At 37.2% G+C, this 20260-nt stretch overlaps 1 protein-coding gene across 1 annotated transcript in view; it reads left to right on the top strand.

The window, feature by feature from the left end:
- Nucleotides 1-8931, top strand: part of LOC136146436 (centrosomal protein of 135 kDa-like) — a 37654-nt gene extending 28723 nt beyond the window's left edge. Inside the window, 1 exon segment of the mRNA XM_065905310.1 lies at nucleotides 8758-8931. Within this exon segment, the coding sequence (XP_065761382.1) occupies nucleotides 8758-8922 (165 nt within the window). The 3' untranslated portion in view covers nucleotides 8923-8931.
- The last annotated feature ends 11329 nt before the right edge of the window (nucleotides 8932-20260 follow it).

Below are 20260 nucleotides of genomic sequence, written 5' to 3' on the forward strand. Positions count from 1 at the left end.
TTTCTTAATTTTCATTTTTGTAGTCTTCTGTGACCATTTTGTAGTCTGTGACTTTAGGAACACTGCATTAATTAGGAAAACTACTTAAGAACAAAGTGTAAGGTACTGATTCCTGGAAATTAAGGGAGATTGAATAGCTCATTATATATCTGGGAAGAGTGCAGGGGCATCTGAGCTTCCAGAAACTGGATCCAGGAACTCATGCTGCTGGACACTTCCTCTCTTTCTAATCTTTACTTTTGGTATCATCTGCATTTTCTCTCTTTAAGTAGAATGGCTTTGTCTCCATGGCAGGCTACGTGGCTTCAGGCCATTCCCATTCTTGGACCAGTCAGAAAGGCAGGCCACATTGTACAGACCAGGCATCTTCTATGATAACTGTGCAAAAGGAAGGGGTAAAAAATGGCAGTGAGCACTGGACAGATCATCCCCTTTGTCCACTACAATCATGTTTGCAACTTGATGGTCTGAAGATGTATAAGGTTAACGATGATGAATAAAAACATGAGAATAAAAACATGTCCTCATTTTAGGTCTTAATTATTTTCAAAATTTTATGACTATCATTTGGGTTCTTTACATTTTTCTTTCTTTCTTTTTTCATTTATTTTTATTAGTTGGAGGCTAATTACTTTACAATATTGTAGTGGTTTTTGCCATACATTGACATGAATCAGCCATGGATTTACATGTGTTCCCCATCCTGATCCCACCTCCCACCTCCCTCCCCATCCCATCCCTCTGGGTCATCCCAGTATCCCATCCCAGCACTTGTTCCTGACCAGCCCTGAGCACTTGTCTCATGCATCCAACCTGGACTGCTGATCTGTTTCACACTTGATAATATACATGTTTCAATGCTATTCTCTCAGATCATCCTACCCTCGCCTTCTCCTACAGAGTCCAAAAGTCTGTTCTGTACATCTGTGTCTCTCTCTCTGTTTTGCATATAGGGTTATCATTACCATCTTTCTAAATTCCATATATATGTGTTAGTATACTGTAATGGTCTTTATCTTTCTGGCTTGCTTCACTCTGTATAACGGGCTCCAGTTTCATCCATCTCATTAGAACTGATTCAGATGAATTCTTTTTAACGGCTGGGTAATATTCCATGGTGTATATGTACCACAACTCCCTTATCCATTCGTCTGCTGATGGGCATCTAGGTTGCTTCCATGTCCTGGCTATTATAAACAGTGCTGCGATGAACATTGGGGTGCACGTGTCTCTTTCAGATCTGGTTTCCTCAGTGTGTATGCCCATAAGTGGGATTGCTGGGTCATATGGCAGTTCTATTTCCAGTTTTTTAAGAAATCTCCACACTGTTCTCCATAGTGGCTGTACTAGTTTGCATTCCCACCAACAGTGTAAGAGGGTTCCCTTTTCTCCACACCCTCTCCAGCATTTATTGCTTGTAGACTTTTGGATAGCAGCCATTCTGACTGGCGTGTACCCCTTTTGGATAGCAGCCATTCTGACTGGCGTGTACCTCATTGTGGTTTTGATTTGCATTTCTCTGATGATGAGTGATGTTGAGCCTCTTTTCATATGTTTGTTAGCCATCTGTATGTCTTCTTTGGAGAAATGTCTGTTTAGATCTTTGGCCCATTTTTTGATTGGGTCATTTATTTTTCTGGAATTGAGTTGCAGGAGTTGCTTGTATATTTTTGAGATTAATCCTTTGTCTGTTTCTTCATTTGCTGTTATTTTCTCCCATTCTGAAGTGTGTCTTTTCACTTTGCTTATAGTTTCCTTTGTTGTGCAAAAGCTTTTAAGTTTCATTAGGTCCCATTTGTTTATTTTTGCTTTTATTTCCAATATTCTGGGAGGTGGGTCATAGAGGATCTTGCTGTGATTTGTATCAGAGAGTGTTTTGCCTATGTTCTCCTCTAGGAGTTTTATAGTTTCTGGTCTTACATTTAGATCTTTAATCCATTTTCAGTTTATTTTTGTGTATGGTGTTAGAAAGTGTTCTAGTTTTATTCTTTTACAGGTGGTTGACCAGTTTTCCCAGCACCACTTGTTAAAGAGGTTGTCTTTTTTTCCATTGTATACCCTTGCCTCCTTTGTCGAAGATAAGGTGTCCATAGGTACCTGGATTTATCTCTGGGCTTTCTATTCTGTTCCATTGATCTGTATTTCTGTCTTTGTGCCAGTACCATACTGTCTTGATGACTGTGGCTTTGTAGTAGAGCCTGAAGTCAGGCAGGTTGATTCCTCCAGTTCCATTCTTCTTTCTCAAGATTGCTTTGGCTATTCAAGGTTTCTTGAATTTCCATACAAATTGTGAAATTATTTGTTCTAGTTCTGTGAAAAATACCATTGGTAGCTTGATAGGGATTGCATTGAATCTATAGATTGCTTTGGGTAGTATACTCATTTTCACAATACTGATTCTTCCAATTTATGAACATGGTCTATTTCTCCATCTGTTTGTGTCCTCTTTGATTTCTTTCATCAGTGTTTTATAGTTTTCTATATATAGGTCTTTTGTTTCTTTAGGCAGATATACTCCTATGTATTTAATTCCTTTTGTTGCAATGGTGAGTGGTATTGTTTTCTTAATTTCTCTTTCTCTTTTCTCATTGGTAGTGTATAGAAATGCAAGGCATTTCTGTGTGTTAATTTTATATCCTGCTACATTACTGTATTTATTGATTAGCTCTAATAATTTTCTGGTAAAATCTTTAGGGTTTTCTATGTAGAAGATCATGTCATCTGCAAACAGTGAGAGTTTTACCTCTTCTTTTCCTATCTGGATTGCTTTTATTTCTTTTTCTGCTCTGATTGCTGTGGCCAACACTTCCAAAACTATGTTGAATAGTAATGGTGAGAGTGGGCACCCTTGACTTGTTCCTGACTTTAAGGGAAATGCTTTCAATTTTCACCATTGAGGACAATGTTTGCTGTGGGTTTGTCATATATAGCTTGTGTTATTATGTTGAGGTATGTTCCTTCTATTCCTGCTTTTTGGAGAATTTTTATCATAAATGGATGTTGAATTTTGTCAAAGGCTTTCTCTGCATCTATTGAGATAATCATGTGGTTTTTATCTTTCAATTTGTTAATGTGGTGTATTACATTGATTGATTTGGAGATATTAAAGAATCCTTGCATTCCTGGGATAAAGCCCACTTGGTCATGATGTATGATCTTTTTAATATGCTGTTGGATTCTGTTTGCTAGAATTTTGTTAAGGATTTTTGCATCTATGTTCATCAGTGATATTGGCCTGTAGTTTTCTTTTTTTGTGGCATCTTTGTCTGGTTTTGGAATTAGGGTGATGGTGGCCTCATAGAATGAGTTTGGAAGTTTGCCTTCTTCTGCAATTTTCTGGAAGAGTTTGAGTAAGATAGGTGTTAGCTCTTCTCTAAATTTTTGGTAGAATTCAGCTGTGAAGCCATCTGGTCCTGGGCTTTTGTTTGCTGGAAGATTTCTGATTACAGTTTCGATTTCCGTGCTTGTGATGGGTCTGTTAAGACTTTCTATTTCTTCCTGGTTCAATTTTGGAAAGTTATACTTCTCTAAGAATTTGTCCATTTCTTCCAAGTTGTCCATTTTATTGGCATAGAGCTGGTGGTAGTAGTCTCTTATGATCCTTCATATTTCAGTGTTGTCTGTTGTGATCTCTCCATTTTCATTTCTAATTTTGTTGATTTGGTTCTCCCTTTGTTTCTTGATGAGTCTGGCTAACGGTTTGTCAGTTTTGTTTACCTTTTCAAAAAACCAGCTTTTAGCTTTGTTGATTTTTTCTATGGTCTCTTTTGTTTCTTTTGCATTTATTTCTGCCCTAATTTTTAAGATTTCTTTCCTTCTGCTAACCCTGGGGTTCATTTCTTCCTTCTCTAGTTGCTTTATGTGTAGAGTTGGGTTGTTTATTTGACTTGTTTCTTGAGGTAAGCCTGTAATGCTATGAACCTTCCCCTTAGCACTGCTTTTACAGTGTCCAGATTCTTCTTTCTTTTAAACGTTGGAGTTAGAGGATTCCTGGAGGCTTCTATGACCCTCACATTATCTACATACTGGATAAAATTAGAGAAGTTGGAAGTACAGTCATTAAAACTCAGGACATTTGATTTTAGACTTGGCTGCATTTACCAACTCTGTCATCTTTTTCTTGAAGATCTGCCTACTGCCAAATGGTTTTGAGACATTTTCTGATTAGACTGTTTTGTAACTTCATTGGCTCCTGACTGAATTTGATTTGGAGTGTTAGTTTAAACACTGTGCTTTGTTATCTGTTAAGAGCACAATGAATGGGTGGGGACATACAGTTAAGTTAATTTATGTGTGCTGAGTTGTTTTTTAAGCTCCAAATATACTTAGGAATCAAGAAAAAGAAATCACTGAATTGATCACCTTCATTGTGTGGGACAGTCTTCTTCAAAAATGTTGATTAGTTTAATCAACTTATTAAGTAGAACTGAGTGGGTAAGTGTCTCAGTACTTTTAAATGTTGGATTTGTTTGCTTGGTGTGAATTCATGGTTGAAAGGCAAGTTGAGATATGGGTAAGTTACTGGTAAAATTAGGAGGGGCCTTCCCCCCTTCATCTTATTTAGTTTCTTGAAATGTTCTAATGACACCTGACATGATTCATTTTGTAAAGTTTAGAAAGTTGGGACCTTGGTAGCATTTTAGAGTCCAGTAGTAAATTTCAGGCGTGGTAGGGAATAATGGGTGATGTACGTGAGTGAAATGGGTGGAGTGTAAGACAGTTGTGAGTGCTGTGAACTAAGGAGTAAATTCTAGTCTAAAACTGGGTGTTTTAAGCTTGTTTAGAAACAGTTGTTGGCAGACAGCATAGACCTGTCTCAAGCTCGATTTGGTACAGGCTGTGTTTTCAACCCCTGCTTTTTATAGCAAATTGTTGGGCAGAGTTTCCTGGGATTGCTGCAACTCAGAAAATATATTGACATTTTTTTGTATCGGTAATTTTTTTTTTCATTTATTTTTATTAGTTGGAGACTAATTACTTTACATTATTGTAGTGGTTTTTGCCATACATTGACGTGAATCAGCCATGAATTTACATGTGTTTCCCATCCCAATCCCCCCTCCCGCCTCCCTCTCCACCCCATCTCTCTGGGTCTTCCCAGTGCACCAGCCCTGAGCACTTGTCCCATGCATCCAACCTTGGCTGGTGATCTGTTTCACCCTTGATAGTATACTTGTTTCAATGCTCTTCTCTCAGGACATCCCACCCTCGCCTTCTCCCACAGAGTCTAAAAGTCTGTTCTGTACATCTGTGTGTCTTTTTCTGTTTTGCATATAGGGTTTTCGTTCTCTGTTGTCTATGTAGGGACAGCGCTGGTCTCTTTGACCTTGTACTCACCAGATTTCCAAATGTGAGTTTTGGGTATAGTGTAATGGGAAATGCTTTGGAGTTGGAAACCTTATTAGAAGCTTCAACTCCAGACACTGGCTTAGACAAGTTACCTAACTCATGGCTTCCTGATTTGCAAAGTGAGGAATGTATCTACAACCTCTTATGAAGATTACATGACATAATTGTATAAGGGTCTAACATAACATCTAATTCGTAGTAAATGTTTTATTTCTTTATTATTTGCTGGTTTAAAGCACATCTGCTGCTGCTGCTAAGTTGCTTCAGTCATGTCCAACTCTGTGCGACCCCATAGACAGCAGCCCACCAGGCTTCTCCGTCCCTGGGATTCTCCAGGCAGGAATACTGGAGTGGGTTGCCGTTTCCTTCTCCCAAGCACATCAGGTGTAGATAGAAAGTTAGGTTTAATTCAGTAGATGTGTACTGAGAGCATACTATGAATGTGGCATGCAGGATACAAGATAAAGAAGACCTGTTTCCTATCCTCAGTCTAGCATTGTGGGTATGTGTACATGAGTTTGTGTATGTGTGCATGTGTGTTTAGGAAAAATGGAGTGATAAAAGGGAATTATTAGCACTCATACATACATACAAGACACATTTAGCGAAGTGGGGAATTCATTCATTTTAGAATTACATGCTAAGTACTGAAGGTGTGGTGGGAAGGACCTCCTGTGTCTCTGAGGGCACTTGCGTTTTAGTGTTGGTGGTGGTTCAGTCTGTAAGTCACGTCTGACTCTCTGCAACCCCATGGACTGCAGCACACCAGGCTTCCCTGTCCTTCACCATCTTCTTGAGCTTTCTCAAACTCATGTCTGTTGAGTCAGTGATGCCATCCAGCCATCTCGTCTTCTGTCATCCCCTTCTCCTCCTGCCTCCTGTCTTTCCCGGCATCAGGGTCTTTTCCAATGAGTTTGCTTTTCACACCAGGTGGCCAAAGTATTGGAGCTTCAGCTTCAGTATCAGTCCTTCCAGTGATTATTCAGGGTTGATTTCCTTTAGAATTGAGTGGTTGGATCTCCTTGCTGTCCAGGGGATTCTCAAGAGTCTTCTCCAGCATCACAGTCTGAAAGCATCGATTCCTGGGCTCTCAGCCCTCTTTTTGGTCCAACTCTCACATCTGTAAATGACTACTGGAAAACTGTAGCTTTGACTATACAGACCTTTGTCAGAGAAGTAATATCTCTCTTTGTAGTACTCTGTCTAGGTCTGTCATAGCTTTTCTTCCAAGGAGCAAACATCTTTTAATTTCATGGCTGCAGTCACCATCCACAGTGATTTTGGAGCCCAAGAAAATAAAATCTGTCACTCTTTCCACTTTCTCTGCATCTATTTGCTATAAAGTGATGGGACCAGATGCCATGATCTTAGTTTATTGAATGTTGAGTTTTAAGCCAGCTTTTTCACTTTCCTCTTTCACCATCATAAAGAGGCTCTTTAGTTCCTCTTCACTTTCTGCCATTAGGATGGTAACATCTGCATATCTGAGGTTGTTGATATTTCTCCTGGCAGTCTTGATTCCAGCTTGTGAGTCACCTATCCAGGTATTTTGCATGATGTACTCTGCATATAAGTTAAATAAGCAGGGTGACAATATACAAAACTTGATGTACTCCTTTCCCAATTTTGAACCAATCCGTTGTTCCATGTCCAGTTCTAACTATTGCTTCCTGACCTGCATACAGGTTTCTCAGTAGACAGGTAAGGTGTCTGGTACTCCTATCTCTTTAAGAATTTTCCACAGTTTGTTGTGATCCATATGATCCATACAGTCAAAGGCTTTAGCACAGTCAGTGAAGCAGATTCTTTTTTTTTTTTTTTATTTCTCTTGCTCTTCCTATGACCCAGTGGATGTTGGCAATTTGATCTCTGATTTTAGTGATAAAGACACACTAAACACCCAGTTGTGTAAATAACTTTATAATCTCATTTATAGTAAGTATTAATGAGGAAAGAATACAGGAAATTTTCAGAATGCTATGAGAGTATATAGAGGGAGATCTAAATTAGATTGGAGAATCTGGAAGGACTCCTTACAGAGAGTGGCGTTTAAGCTGAGACCTAGATAATAATGAAAAACAGACTGTCAAATCCTTATTCGTTGAGCTCTCCTTTTCTAAAATCTAGGCATACCACCTCCTTTCTGTAAAAATATTTTTATTTAAATATGGTTACGTCATAGGTTCTCTTTTATCGTTATTTAAATGTTAATTAAGTCCTCACCCTAATTGCTTTTATCCTGTAATACAGATGCATTTTGTCCTTCAAGGTGTCCAGATAGCTAATCTCATTCATTTTCCCTGGACTTTTCTTGCTTAACCAAGAGGATAACTTATTTCCAAGTGGCAGGTGAAGGATACTTCATGGATATTTACCATTTACCAAGTGTACTTTGGACATGGTATGTACATAGTAGATATTGAATACCATAGATCAGAATGCTTTCCAATGTAGCAAAATACCAGATTGTCACTATCTCTGGAGCTTCTGCATATAGTACTTGAACATTAATATGCCATAGACCCCAAGTGTACATTTGCCATATTTATTTTCTACAATAACTATGAAGTTAATGGGTTTTTTTTTAAGTTGTACTGAAGTAATAGGTATAATTTTGTTTTAGGAATGTTGGAAGTACTTGCTTATTCAGTGAATATCCTAATGTGCACCGTCTGGTAGAAATATTTATATTTATCTGATTGCAGAAAAAATAGAGCTCACATAGGTTTGGTGCTGGGACAGTTGGGGGCTGGTATGCCTGGGAAATTGATCTTGGATTTAGTCTCAGGAAACACTGAGGAATGTGCTAGGCTGTTAAGTTACTTGTGCTGGGTGAGCAGGTGAGCAGGTATTCACATACCCGCTTGATTCCTCCCATGGAGAGGGCTATGAACTAGTGATTCCCAGCTCCAAATGAATCAGAATCACTTGGAGGGCTTGATAAACCAGTTACTGGGCCCTGCCCCCATAGTTTCTGATTGAGTAGGTCTGGGATATACCTCAAAATTTGCATGCCTTGCATGTTCGCAGATACTGTATGCTTCCAGTCTGGGGATTATACTTTAGTTACAACAGCAGTATACACAACTGGGGTAGAGTGACACTTGAAGCATCTGATGGGGTCTCATCAAGTAGGATCAGTGGCAGCTGGGTCTCTTGCTGGGAACTCGAAGGTCTGGAAATTTGCCCCAGTATTGCCAGCATTCTCTCTCCTGCTCTCCTTATAGATTAATAATTGTGTTCCTTAATTACATTAAAGGAAGTTGTGTTCTTTTTGTCTGTTAGCATCTTTCAGTCAGTCTCATCTTCAGCATCCTTGTGCCAACCATGTGGTGATAATTCTGTCTTGAATTATCTTGAAACAATATTGTCTTGAAATGATAACTGCTGTCTTGAATTATGTTTCAGGGTGATTGCGACTCAGATATCCATCTCGTCACAAGAGAAAGAGACGAACTTCAGCGTATGCTAGAAAGATTTGAAAAGCACATGGTGGATATACAGTCCAATGTTAAATTATTGACAGCAGAAAGAGATAAACCAAGTATCTTATATAAGATATTGATTATGTAACACCAGTTAACTATAATGGAACCAGTATATATCCTTTATATTACTGTAGTATATGGATTTTAGGGATATCCCTTCATAGTTAGTAGTTTCTACTATCATCCTGTGCCCAAAGCAGAATTTTCTATTGTTTTTTCATATTTATTTTTCCTCTTTTCTAGCCTATCTATGGGTCAGGTCAGTTTGGGATAATTCCCTATTTCTCAAACTACTGAATGGGTCTTAGCCTGACTCTGAGTCAAGTGTTTGCTTGGGATTCAATCACGTTGGGTTATGTGTATCTTCCAGTGGGTAGCACTAACTAATGCTTGGATGTTAGTTGAATGTTAAGGACTTAGCTTTGAGGGATAGGGAGGGGAGATTGACTAGGTTGGACCAGTTACAAGCCTCAGTTGTCAGAAGGCAAAGTGAGTCTGAGCAAAGCATCATGTTTATCACCACAATTTGTTCTCATACCAATCTCCCATGAAATCCTATTGCTGTTTTGAAAGGAAGAGAAAGATATAGAGTTAAAAGGCCAAGTTGAAGGAGCTTTTCTTTCTTTTGAAGTTTTTTTGGGATTCTGCAGTACATATTGATCTACTTTCTGGGTTTTTCCTGCAGGTGGCTTAGATTTCAGCTTTCTTGGGTCTGCTTACTTAATTAGTAGTTGTCCATCTGCTATTTGGCTTTCAAAATTTTGTGGTTGGCACTTCTCTCCATCTTCTTGTCTTTTTGTTTTAATTATTACTATTATTGCTTGAATCCTCTTACTCTCAGTCTTTAGTATGTCATTTTATTTATAAGTTAGAATTTTTTTTATATTTCCTTAATTTTTTTCCCCATTTATTTTTATTAGATGGAGGCTAATTACTTTACAATATTGTAGTGGGTTTGGTCATACATTGACATAAATCAGCCATGGATTTACATGTGTTCCCCATCCTGATCCCCCCTCCCGCCTCCCTCTCCACCCCATCCCTCTGGGTCTTCCCAGTGCACCAGCCCTGAGCACTTGTCTCCTGCATCCAGCCTGGGCTGGTGATCTGTTTCACCCTTGATAGTATACTTGTTTCAAAGTTATTCTCTCAGAACATCCCACCCTCGCCTTCTCCCACAGAGTCTAAAAGTCTGTTCTGTACATCTGTGTGTCTTTTTCTGTTTTGCATATAGGGTTATCGTTACCATCTTTCAAAATTCCATATATATGCGTTAGTATACTGTATTGGTCTTTATCTTTCTGGCTTACTTCACTCTGTATAATGGGCTCCAGTTTCATCCATCTCATTAGAACTGATTCAAATGAATTCTTTTTAACGGCTGAGTAATATTCCATGGTGTTATGTACCACAGCTTTCTTATCCATTCGTCTGCTGATGGGCATCTAGGTTGCTTCCATGTCCTGGCTATTATAAGCAGTGCTGCAATGAACATTGGGGTGCACGTGTCTCTTTCAGATCTGGTTTCCTCGGTGTGTATGCCCAGAAGTGGGATTGCTGGGTCATATGGCAGTTCTATTTCCAGTTTTTTAAGAAATCTCCACACTGTTCTCCATAGTGGCTGTACTAGTTTGCATTCCCACCAACAGTGTAAGAGGGTTCCCTTTTCTCCACACCCTCTCCAGCATTTATTGCTTGTAGACTTTTGGATAGCAGCCATTCTGACTGGCATGTAATGGGACCTCATTGAGATTTTGATTTGCATTTCTCTGATGATGAGTGATGTTGAGCATCATGTAATGGGACCTCACTGAGGTTTTGATTTGCATTTCTCTGATGATGAGTGATGTTGAGCATCTTTTCATGTGTTTGTTAGCCATCTGTATGTCTTCTTTGGAGAAATGTCTATTTAGATCTTTGGCCCACTTTTTGATTGGGTCATTTATTTTTCTGGAATTGAGCTGCAGGAGTTGCTTGTATATTTTTGAGATTAATCCTTTGTCTGTTTCTTCATTTGCTATTATTTTCTCCCATTCTGAAGGCTGTCTTTTCACCTTGCTTATAGTTTCCTTTGTTGTGCAAAAGCTTTTAAGTTTCATTAGGTCCCATTTGTTTCTTTTTGCTTTTATTTCCAATATTCTGGGAGGTGGGTCATAGAGGCTCTTGCTGTGATTTATGTCGAGAGTGTCTTGCCTATGTTCTCCTCTAGGAGTTTTATAGTTTCTGGTCTTACATTTAGATCTTTAATCCATTTTCAGTTTATTTTTGTGTATGGTGTTAGAAAGTGTTCTAGTTTCATTCTTTTACAAGTGGTTGACCAGTTTTCCCAGCACCACTTGTTAAAGAGACTGTCTTTTTTCCATTGTATATTCTTGCCTCCTTTGTTGAAGATAAGGTGTCCATAGGTATGTGGATTTATCTCTGGGCTTTCTATTCTGTTCCATTGATCTATATTTCTGTCTTTTAGAATTTTTTAAAAATTAATTTATTTTTAAAGGTTACACCCATTTATTGTTATTATAAAATATTGGTTATTTTCTCTCTGCTGTACAATATATCCCTATAGCTTATTTTCTACATGACAGTTTGTACCTCTTACTCTCCTACCCCTATATTGTCCCTCCCCCTTCCTTCTCCTCACTGGTAACCACTAGTTTGTTCTCTATATTTATTTCTGCTTTCTTTTTGTTGTATTCACAAGTTTGTTGTATTTTTAGATTTCACACAAAAATGCAGTATCATACAGTATTTGTCTTACCCTTTTGAAGTATCTCACTTAGCATAATACCCTCCAAATCCATCCATATTACTACAAATGACAAAATTTCATTCTTTTTAATGGCCGAGGATTATTCCTGTGGGTGTGTGTGTGTGTGTGTGTGTGTGTGTGTGTGTGTGTATGTATCACATCTTCTTTATCCATTCACCTGTTGGTAGACACTTATGTTGCTTCCATATCTTGACAATTGTAAATAATTTTGGTATAAACATTGGGGTGTGTTATCCTTTCAAACTGGTGTTTTTGTCTTTTTCAGATATATACGCAGGAGTATAATTGCTGGTTCTATTTTTAATTTTTTTTAAAACTTCCATTCTGTTTCCCCAGTGGTTGCATCAATTACATTCCCACAAACAATGTACAAAATTCCCTTTTCTACACATCCTTGCCAATAATTTATTATCTGTGTTCATTTTATGATAGCCATTCTGACTGGTGTGAGGTGATATCTCACTGTAGTTTCGATTTGCATTTCCTTAACATTTAGTGATGTTGAGCATCTTTTCATGTGCCTGTTGTCTACTATCTTCATGTCCCTTTGGAAAAATGTATATTCATATTTTCTGCCCACTTTTTAATTGTTTTTTTTTATGTTGAGTTGTATTAATATGAGCTTTTTAATGTATGTTGGATATTAACTCCTTGTCAGTGATATCATTTGTAAATATTTTCTTCCATTGAGTAGGTTTTTTTTTTAGTCAATGGTTTCCTTTACTGTGCAAAATATTTTGGGTTTAATTAGGTTGCTTTTTATTTTTGCTTTTATTTACTTTGCTTTAGAAGACAGATCCAAAAAATATTGCTACAATTTATGTCAGAGTGTTCTGCCTACGTTTTCCTCTAGGAGTTTTATGGTTTTTGGTCTTAAATTTAGGTCTTTAATAAGCTGTTGTTGTTGTTTTTACTGAAGTCTTTAATTCATTTTGAGTTTATTGTGATATATGGTGTTAGAGAATGTTCTGATTTCATTCTCTTATGTGTAGCTGTCCAGTTTTACCAGCACCATTTATTGAGAAGACTGTCTTTTCTCCGTTATATACCCTTGCCTCCTTTGCTATAGATTAATAGACCATAAGGGCATGGGTTTATTTCTGGGCTCTCTAATCTGTTCATTGATCCGTGTGTCTGTTTCTGTGTCAATACCAGGCTGTTTTGATTACTGTAGCTTTGTGGTGTGGCCTGAAATCAGGTAGGGTGATTCTTCCAGCTGTGTTCTTTCTCGAGACTGTTTTTGCTCTGCAGGGTTAAAGCTGGAAATGTTGATGATATTATAAGTGTGCAACAATGAAATTTCATGTAACTGAATATCTTAGAATATAGAGTTGATATGTTTTATTAGGAATTTAAAGAACTGATATGAGAGTTTTGAAAATTGCTAACTATAAAGGAGGGAGTTTGCAATAACAAATATTTATATAAAATCTAACAGCTATTTTATTGTACTTGTAATGTTTCTTATTACATATTTACTTGAGGAATACATCTGCTGATAGGCCAGCATAGCCTAAAAGTATTTTGAATTTTTAGAAACTTAAAATTCAGTGTCTGATTCACATCTTCTAAAATATATGTTCTTCTGCAAATCTTCCTTTGAATGATAAGAATATAATTACAGGAAAATTTCAGATTCTTTAGGTCCTGATAGAGGATTCTGAAAAAGTATGAGGATGACTTAGTAAACTCCTAGGTATAACAATAGCCCAGATATGTATATTGTTGATATTTCCAGAAGAAGGCCAATAAGTATTGATTATTATGATCTAAAAGAAATCATAATAGTCAATTATAATTAACACTAAAGAAAGGACACTGAAGGAAACAAAATACAGGTCTAAACTAAATATATTCTCTCAGGAGGCACAAGGATAAAACAGAATTTGAGGTTGCTACTACAGGGAACTGGGGAATGAATATTCTCTTTATGCATCTAAGATTCTGAATGATTCTACATCCTCAACTCATTGGTGTTTTTACCTAGAAGGACAGGAGTTTTAAGAACCAGTCCATTTTCTGTTAGTTTTGGTCTGTCTTTAGCTAGTGCTTTAAGAGAATATTATGTACCAGAGTCACCTGGAGAAGTGTTAAATGCAGAGTCCTGGGCCATATCTGGCCTGCTGACTCAGGACACAGGCAGTCTAACAAGCTCCCCAGGTGAAACTCACTGAAACTTAAGAACGTCTCAACAAATGTACTTTTCTCACTAGATAGAGGTTTAGCTAGAGGTTCAGTCCTATTAATGCCGCCAGTTTTATAGAAGTGTTACCAACAAAAACTCTAGCATTTCTTTGAGATCTTCAATTTGGACTTGATTTAGACACAGTAAGTCTAAGTTAATATGCCAATTAGTTGCAACCTCATTACAAATAGGAAGTCCTCAGACTTTTCAGGAAAGAGACTGTCAAGAAATCACTTAATTTGTTGATGATTCCACTTTGAGCATACATCTGTCCCTGTCAAATTCACAAGTGTGGGGTCACTGAGGAGCCGAGACTGCACCTCTGCTCTCAGCCAGGACATGTGGAACGCTTGTGTATTCTTAAACACCCACAACCATCTCTCCAAGGGAGATGTTGAATTAAATAGCAGTTTAAGACTAATAAAGTAGTGCCCAGATCAAGCAAAAGGTTGCCTTCTAACATTATGAGGACATTCTCCTTGTGAATTTTCAAGGATAAAATAAGAGATTGGGCATTTGATTCCTTTTCCTCCTCCTCTTCCTCCTCATAGGGAATGTCTAATTGTTTTATCTGAGTCTTATTCCCTTTGTTCTCATATTCTTTTAAAAATGCTCAGTGAAGTGCTGAATGTCTGGCAATGAGTCTATTATTCCATTCTAGTTTTTCTAGAATGTTTTAAATTATAGATGTTTAAATTCTAAATGTTTCTAGTGTATTAAACTTTCTGTTTCAGGCTTAAAGGTATTGGCAAAAAGTTAGTAGAAAGCTCATTACATTTGCAGCAGGAGTTACTTATGAAAACTGTCTAAAGGTATTAAAGAACTTGTCTCTGAATTCTCCAATGGATGGTTCCTTTCTTTGCTTATAAGACGGGATCAGCATTCAATCTGTGCTCACAGGAGGGGAGAGTTTCCAAAAGACCTTGTCTAATATACACAACTTTTCTAAATTCTTCTGATTTCTTATGCAAATTGGGGTCTTTGAATCCTATCTTTCCATTCGACTCTTTCATAACAGAACACATATGTACTATTTGATATACACTTGGGGTTACTGGATTATTGATTCCTAAAACTATTTCTAATTCCTCTGCAAATTTTATCACTTGGCTTTTTGGCTCAGTATGAGACCAGACCTTAAAACAATGCAATTTTCCCTGTTTCTGATGGTGAGGGGAGGGGTGGTTAATTTTATGAAGTAATTGCACTTTGGAGATTTTTCTAGACAGTTAGGAGGTAAAAGGAAGAAGTCAAAGGAAGTAGAGAAACTTAAGTTGGGGGAAGATAAATAATAAAAGAGCTATTTGATTTGTACTAAGACTTGGAAGACTCTAAAAGAGACCATTTTTAGTTTTTCACTTTTTGTTTGCCTTGGCGAAGACATTTTAAGGGAACAATTTTGGAATCTAAATGCCTTAGATATTCCCTCAGAAACATAAAAAAAAAAAAAAAAAAAAAAAGCAGAACATTGGATATTTGGGATGCTGTGCTAGTGCTAAATCACTTCAGTTGTATCCAACCCTTTGTGGACCAATGGGCTGTAAGCCTGCCAGGCTCCTCTGTCTATGGAATTCTCCAGACAAGAACACTGGAGTGGGTAGCCATTCCCTTCTCAAGAGGATATTCCTGACTCAGGGATCAAACCCAGGTCTCCTGCACTGCAGGCAGATTTTTTACCATCTTAGTCAGGGAAACAAGTGAGCTGAGGCAAAACATCCACAGGATTTTCCAAAATTCAAAAGACACTTTCTGAACTTTTCAGTCCTCAGGGTCAGTTTGAGTAATGGATTTATCTACCTTACCCACATCCCCTCGCTGTGAACTCTTCCTTTGTAAATATACAACAAAAGATGACAGCGATAGAGACAAATTGTGTTGTAAGTAATAGCACTGACTTCCACCAAAGATAAAAGTTATTTAACTGAACATATAATCAAAGGATTCCTAAAATGAGTTTCTTATTTAAAGAAGACAAAATAAACTCAGCATTTGGGGACCTTTAAAGAAAAGAAATCAGAGTTGGGACTCAATGCAAGACTTACCTCATCATCCCACTCACAGAGGCCAACAGCTTCCTGTACCAGCAAGAGGCTCAAAGGGCCAAAGAGGCAACCATGGTTCCAACTTGAGGTCCTGGACCATGGCCAAGAGAAGTTCTTGATTAGATTTTTACAGATCCCCAGTATTGTTGAACATTGGTTTCCCCCAGATGGCATCCAAACAGTCCATCAATAAGACAAATCTGAGTTTAGGTTAGAGAAGCATGGGAGAACACTATCTTGATAGTCCCTTAGAGGCAGTGGTGTGCTGAACCTAACTCCTGTTAGCCTGAGAAGGATCACCTTGGTAACTTGAAGTCAGCCATGATAGGAATACTTATACCACAGAAATCACCAAATTCCACAAATCAGGAATCCCCGCCCCCCCCCCCCCCCCCCAGCCCCAGTGAGCTACTTACCTCAATAACATCTTAGGGTGTAGAAGCAAAGTTGGAATATTTAGGAGATGTTGAAGTTTGTTTTTGGGGGTTTCCCTGGTGGTTCAGATAGTAAAGAATCTGCCTGCAATGCAGGAGATGTGTGTTTGATCCTTGGGTGGGAAAGATCCCCTGGAGATGGAAATGGCAACCCATTCCAGAATGCTTGCCTCAAGAATCCCATGGATAGAAGAGCCTGGTGGGCTACAGTCCATGGGGTTGCAAGAGATTAAACATGAAGTTTGTTTAAGGCAAGTCTCTTAATCAGAAATTTTCGGTAGGATTAGGTAAAGATCATAATATAAAAGTTTAGGATTGAAGACACAACAAGGAGAGGATTTAAAGGATTTCCAAGAGTCTTGAAAATTTTGATACTCTCTGTTGAGATGTCAAACAGTTTGATGTTAATTAAAATAAGTCTTTTGATGTGTTCTTGAGACAGTAAAATTGCTTAAAACTTTTATCTTTCTGAGCAAGAGTTCCCTAGAGCAATAAAGTTGTATTGATAAAAACAATGAAATAATAAAGTTATGTTAATGTATAGAGTAAGTTATGTGGATGTGAATGGTTTTGGTTCTCACATATAATGCTTGAGTCTTCAAATTATATAAGAATTAAGGATAGGTTTCTATGGAACTATCACATCAAAAAGAAAAAGCTCATAGGAAATGTTCACTTGAAACTACTGTTCATTTTCAGCTTTAACAAAAAAACAAATAAAAAATTTTTCTGACTTCACATTCTACTAGTATCTAAAGTCTTTTTTTTTAGACTAACATCTAAAATCAGTCCATGGGGTCGCAAAGAGTCAGACATGACTGAGTGACTGAACTGAACTAAACTGAAAGTCTTTTCCAAATGTTTAGTTTTTAATATGTCACTTTATCAAATGATAATAATTTAATTTAAATATATTGCATTTGTTTATTTGGGGAACCCAATTAAGAAATTTCTTTTCAGTGTCTTTTAAGGTACAATTAATGAACAACTTCACTTCCAGTCATTTGTTTCTACAAGACAACAATGTCAGTGGACAGCTCATTTAACATATCTGAAGTAGGTATCATATATGCCTATTTGTTATCATTTCAACTGTTAAGTACAATTTGTATTATTTCTTTCTTTTGTTTAGCAGAATGACAGGGTCAGAAGTCTGCAAGGGTTCAGAAATGAATTACTTGAGAGAAGAAAGAAAAAAAATTATTTTAATTAGACAAAAGAGAATCTTTAAATCATAAAATTTGAAAGCATCATTAACTTCCCCAATTCAATCTCATCTTTGCCCTATTGTGAACATTTCTAATGGGGAATAAGGACAGTATTTCTCTTTGTGGCTTATTATTCTTAAAATATTCTCTGTATTGAGCTAAAATTTATTCCCTTCCTTGTCCCTTCATTCTTCCTTCTGGAAATATATAAAGTAAATCAACTCCCTATACAGTTTAACACACTGAAGACACAATTATTGGGTTTTGATTATTTTTAGTTTTTTAGGTGTTTTTTTTCCCCCCTAAGAAAGGCAACTTGAGTTTATTCAACCATTCCTCTGTTTCAGAGATATTCAATGTATGGACCAATACTAACCCATGGCTGTTCCTTACCCTTTGGAAACTGTAAGTTATAGATCCACATCAACATAAAGAACTGTGGCAGAATATAAATCAGCATGCTGGGACTTCCCTCATGGTCCAGTGGTTAAGAATCTGCCTGCCAATACAGAGGACAAGAGTTCAATCCCTGGTCAGGGAACTAAGATCCTACATGTCACGGGACAACTAGTTGCAGCATATGCTGCAACACATAGCCCACGTGGTACAACACAGTGTCTGCACACTGCAAGAAGACCCAGCACTGCCAAAATTTAAAAAAAGAAATCAACATATTTGCTATCATCATTGAAAAATTGTTTCTATGAAAAACTAAAGCTAGCTGAATTTAAAAGCATGTTTACTGATATAGTTGATTTACATTGTGGCATAAACTTTTTCTTCTTGTCACAACCTGATGGGTAAACAGTTGAACCAACTAGTTTGATAGCACTTGTTCCATATGACATGATTTCCAGATCCATTCTCATCATTCTTCTCGAGATCAGCCTCCAGAATACAACCAACATTTTCAGAGAAACTCTGCTGAAAATATAGTGGAAAGCATTACATCCCTGAATCTGGACATTATTTGTCTTGGAACAACCTAAGAGTTTTTAGTGAATTTTTAATCAAGTACACCCAGCTGATCAGATAAACAGAACCTCTTTCAAATTCTATGGCTATTGATAGTCCACTATTCCAAAGTAGCTACCTACTAGCTATTCTGTCCAATTTTGTGTCATTTGCTAATATGTATTATGCAACTTTTGCTGTATTAAAAAACAACCAAACACCCCCAAACTCAGTCAATTTAAACAACCACCCTTTAAAATAAATTTCTCATGAGCATGGTTCAGCTAGTCAATTATGGTGACCTTAGCTCAGATATTCTGACCATGACTTGGCTTGTTCAAACATCTGCCTTCAGCTGGTGGTTGGCTAGATGACTGGTCTAGGATGGCTTCCCTGAAACAACTCAGCTCTCTTCCACAGGATTTGGATCTGCCAGCAGGGAGGCTTGTGTTTGTTCTCATGGCTGTGACAGGGTTCCAAGAGAGAGAGGAAACACACAAGACCTCTATAAGAATCAGTCCCATCCCTGCCATAAAGTAGAGCAGAGAAGGGTGGAAAAGACCTGGAGGAGGACAAAGGTAAAATAACTATTGTGATGCCAATGTGTTCTTCCAAGTTCTCACAAAATTTGAAAATGGCACTGAAAGATACTTTTCATGGAAGACCTTATTGATAAGCTGTTTCAGAATGTATTATTTAACCAGTCATGACTACCATTGAGAGCTTTTATTCAACCCATGTTTTTCCATCATGTTTCACTGAATCCCATCATAAGGGTTCAGTGAAAAACTGTCAAACTTGCTGCTGCAGATAAGAAATCATCATAGTTTCCTGAGCACAAATGATCATCACTGCATTATTTATGATAGCAAAGTATTGAAAAGACTGCAGGAATGAATAACTTACTATGGTAATTTACATAATAACTTATTTCGTGTGGTTTTTAAATTTTAAATAACTGATGAAATAGGAAAATGCTTACAGTTTAATTTTAATTCAAAGATAAACAATGAGGCACAATACAAACAAAATTATATATCCTTTTATAGGCTTTATGCCTAATGAAGAAGCATTTCGAAATCCTAGAAACAAATACAATAAAAATACATTTATTATCTTTGGATGGCAAGATTATAGTGATTTTTGTTTTCAGCTTAAACTTTTAGATACTTTTGACATTTTCTGCAATGGACATATGTAACATCATCATCATCAAAAAAAAAAAAAAAAAAGCATGCATTCAGTGGTTTTCCATTTTGTAATTTTCCTGAGAATTAAAATCAAGCTCACATTTCCCTCGCTTTGGAAAACTGTGTATTTGACCACTGCCAATTGATATTCATTGAGATAGTGAATTGAATGGTCCTAATTGAGAGGGAGATCTGGATCTTTCCCAAAATCATAGTAGCTGGATTTTAATAACTACTTCATTGTCATTTTAATTTTAAAAATATTTCTTGCTGTCATATCACTTATGGTTTCTTTTTCTAATGACTGCCAAGAATATACAGGATTTTATGACTTCATTTGGAGCATTACTTGATATCTATGCTAGAACTGATAAAAAGGGAGAAGTTCTCTGGGACAGGATAGGAAAGCAAGAGAAAAAATATCTCTCAAGCATTGATAACCATCTTTGTTGTATCGTTGGTGTGGCTGAGGAACCTTGTCAGCTAGCTGCATCTATCTTGGCACTGTCTTTTTAGCCTTTTAATTCTTACTACCACTAAAAATCATATGTCACAAGATGACATTTAAAGCATCTGGATATTCAGATGATAGAAGAAAGCCTCTGATGATGCAAAACAGATTACCCTATTCTGGTTAAGG

The sequence above is a fragment of the Muntiacus reevesi genome, chromosome 14, assembly GCF_963930625.1.
Source record: "Muntiacus reevesi chromosome 14, mMunRee1.1, whole genome shotgun sequence".
NCBI lineage: Eukaryota > Metazoa > Chordata > Mammalia > Artiodactyla > Cervidae > Muntiacus > Muntiacus reevesi.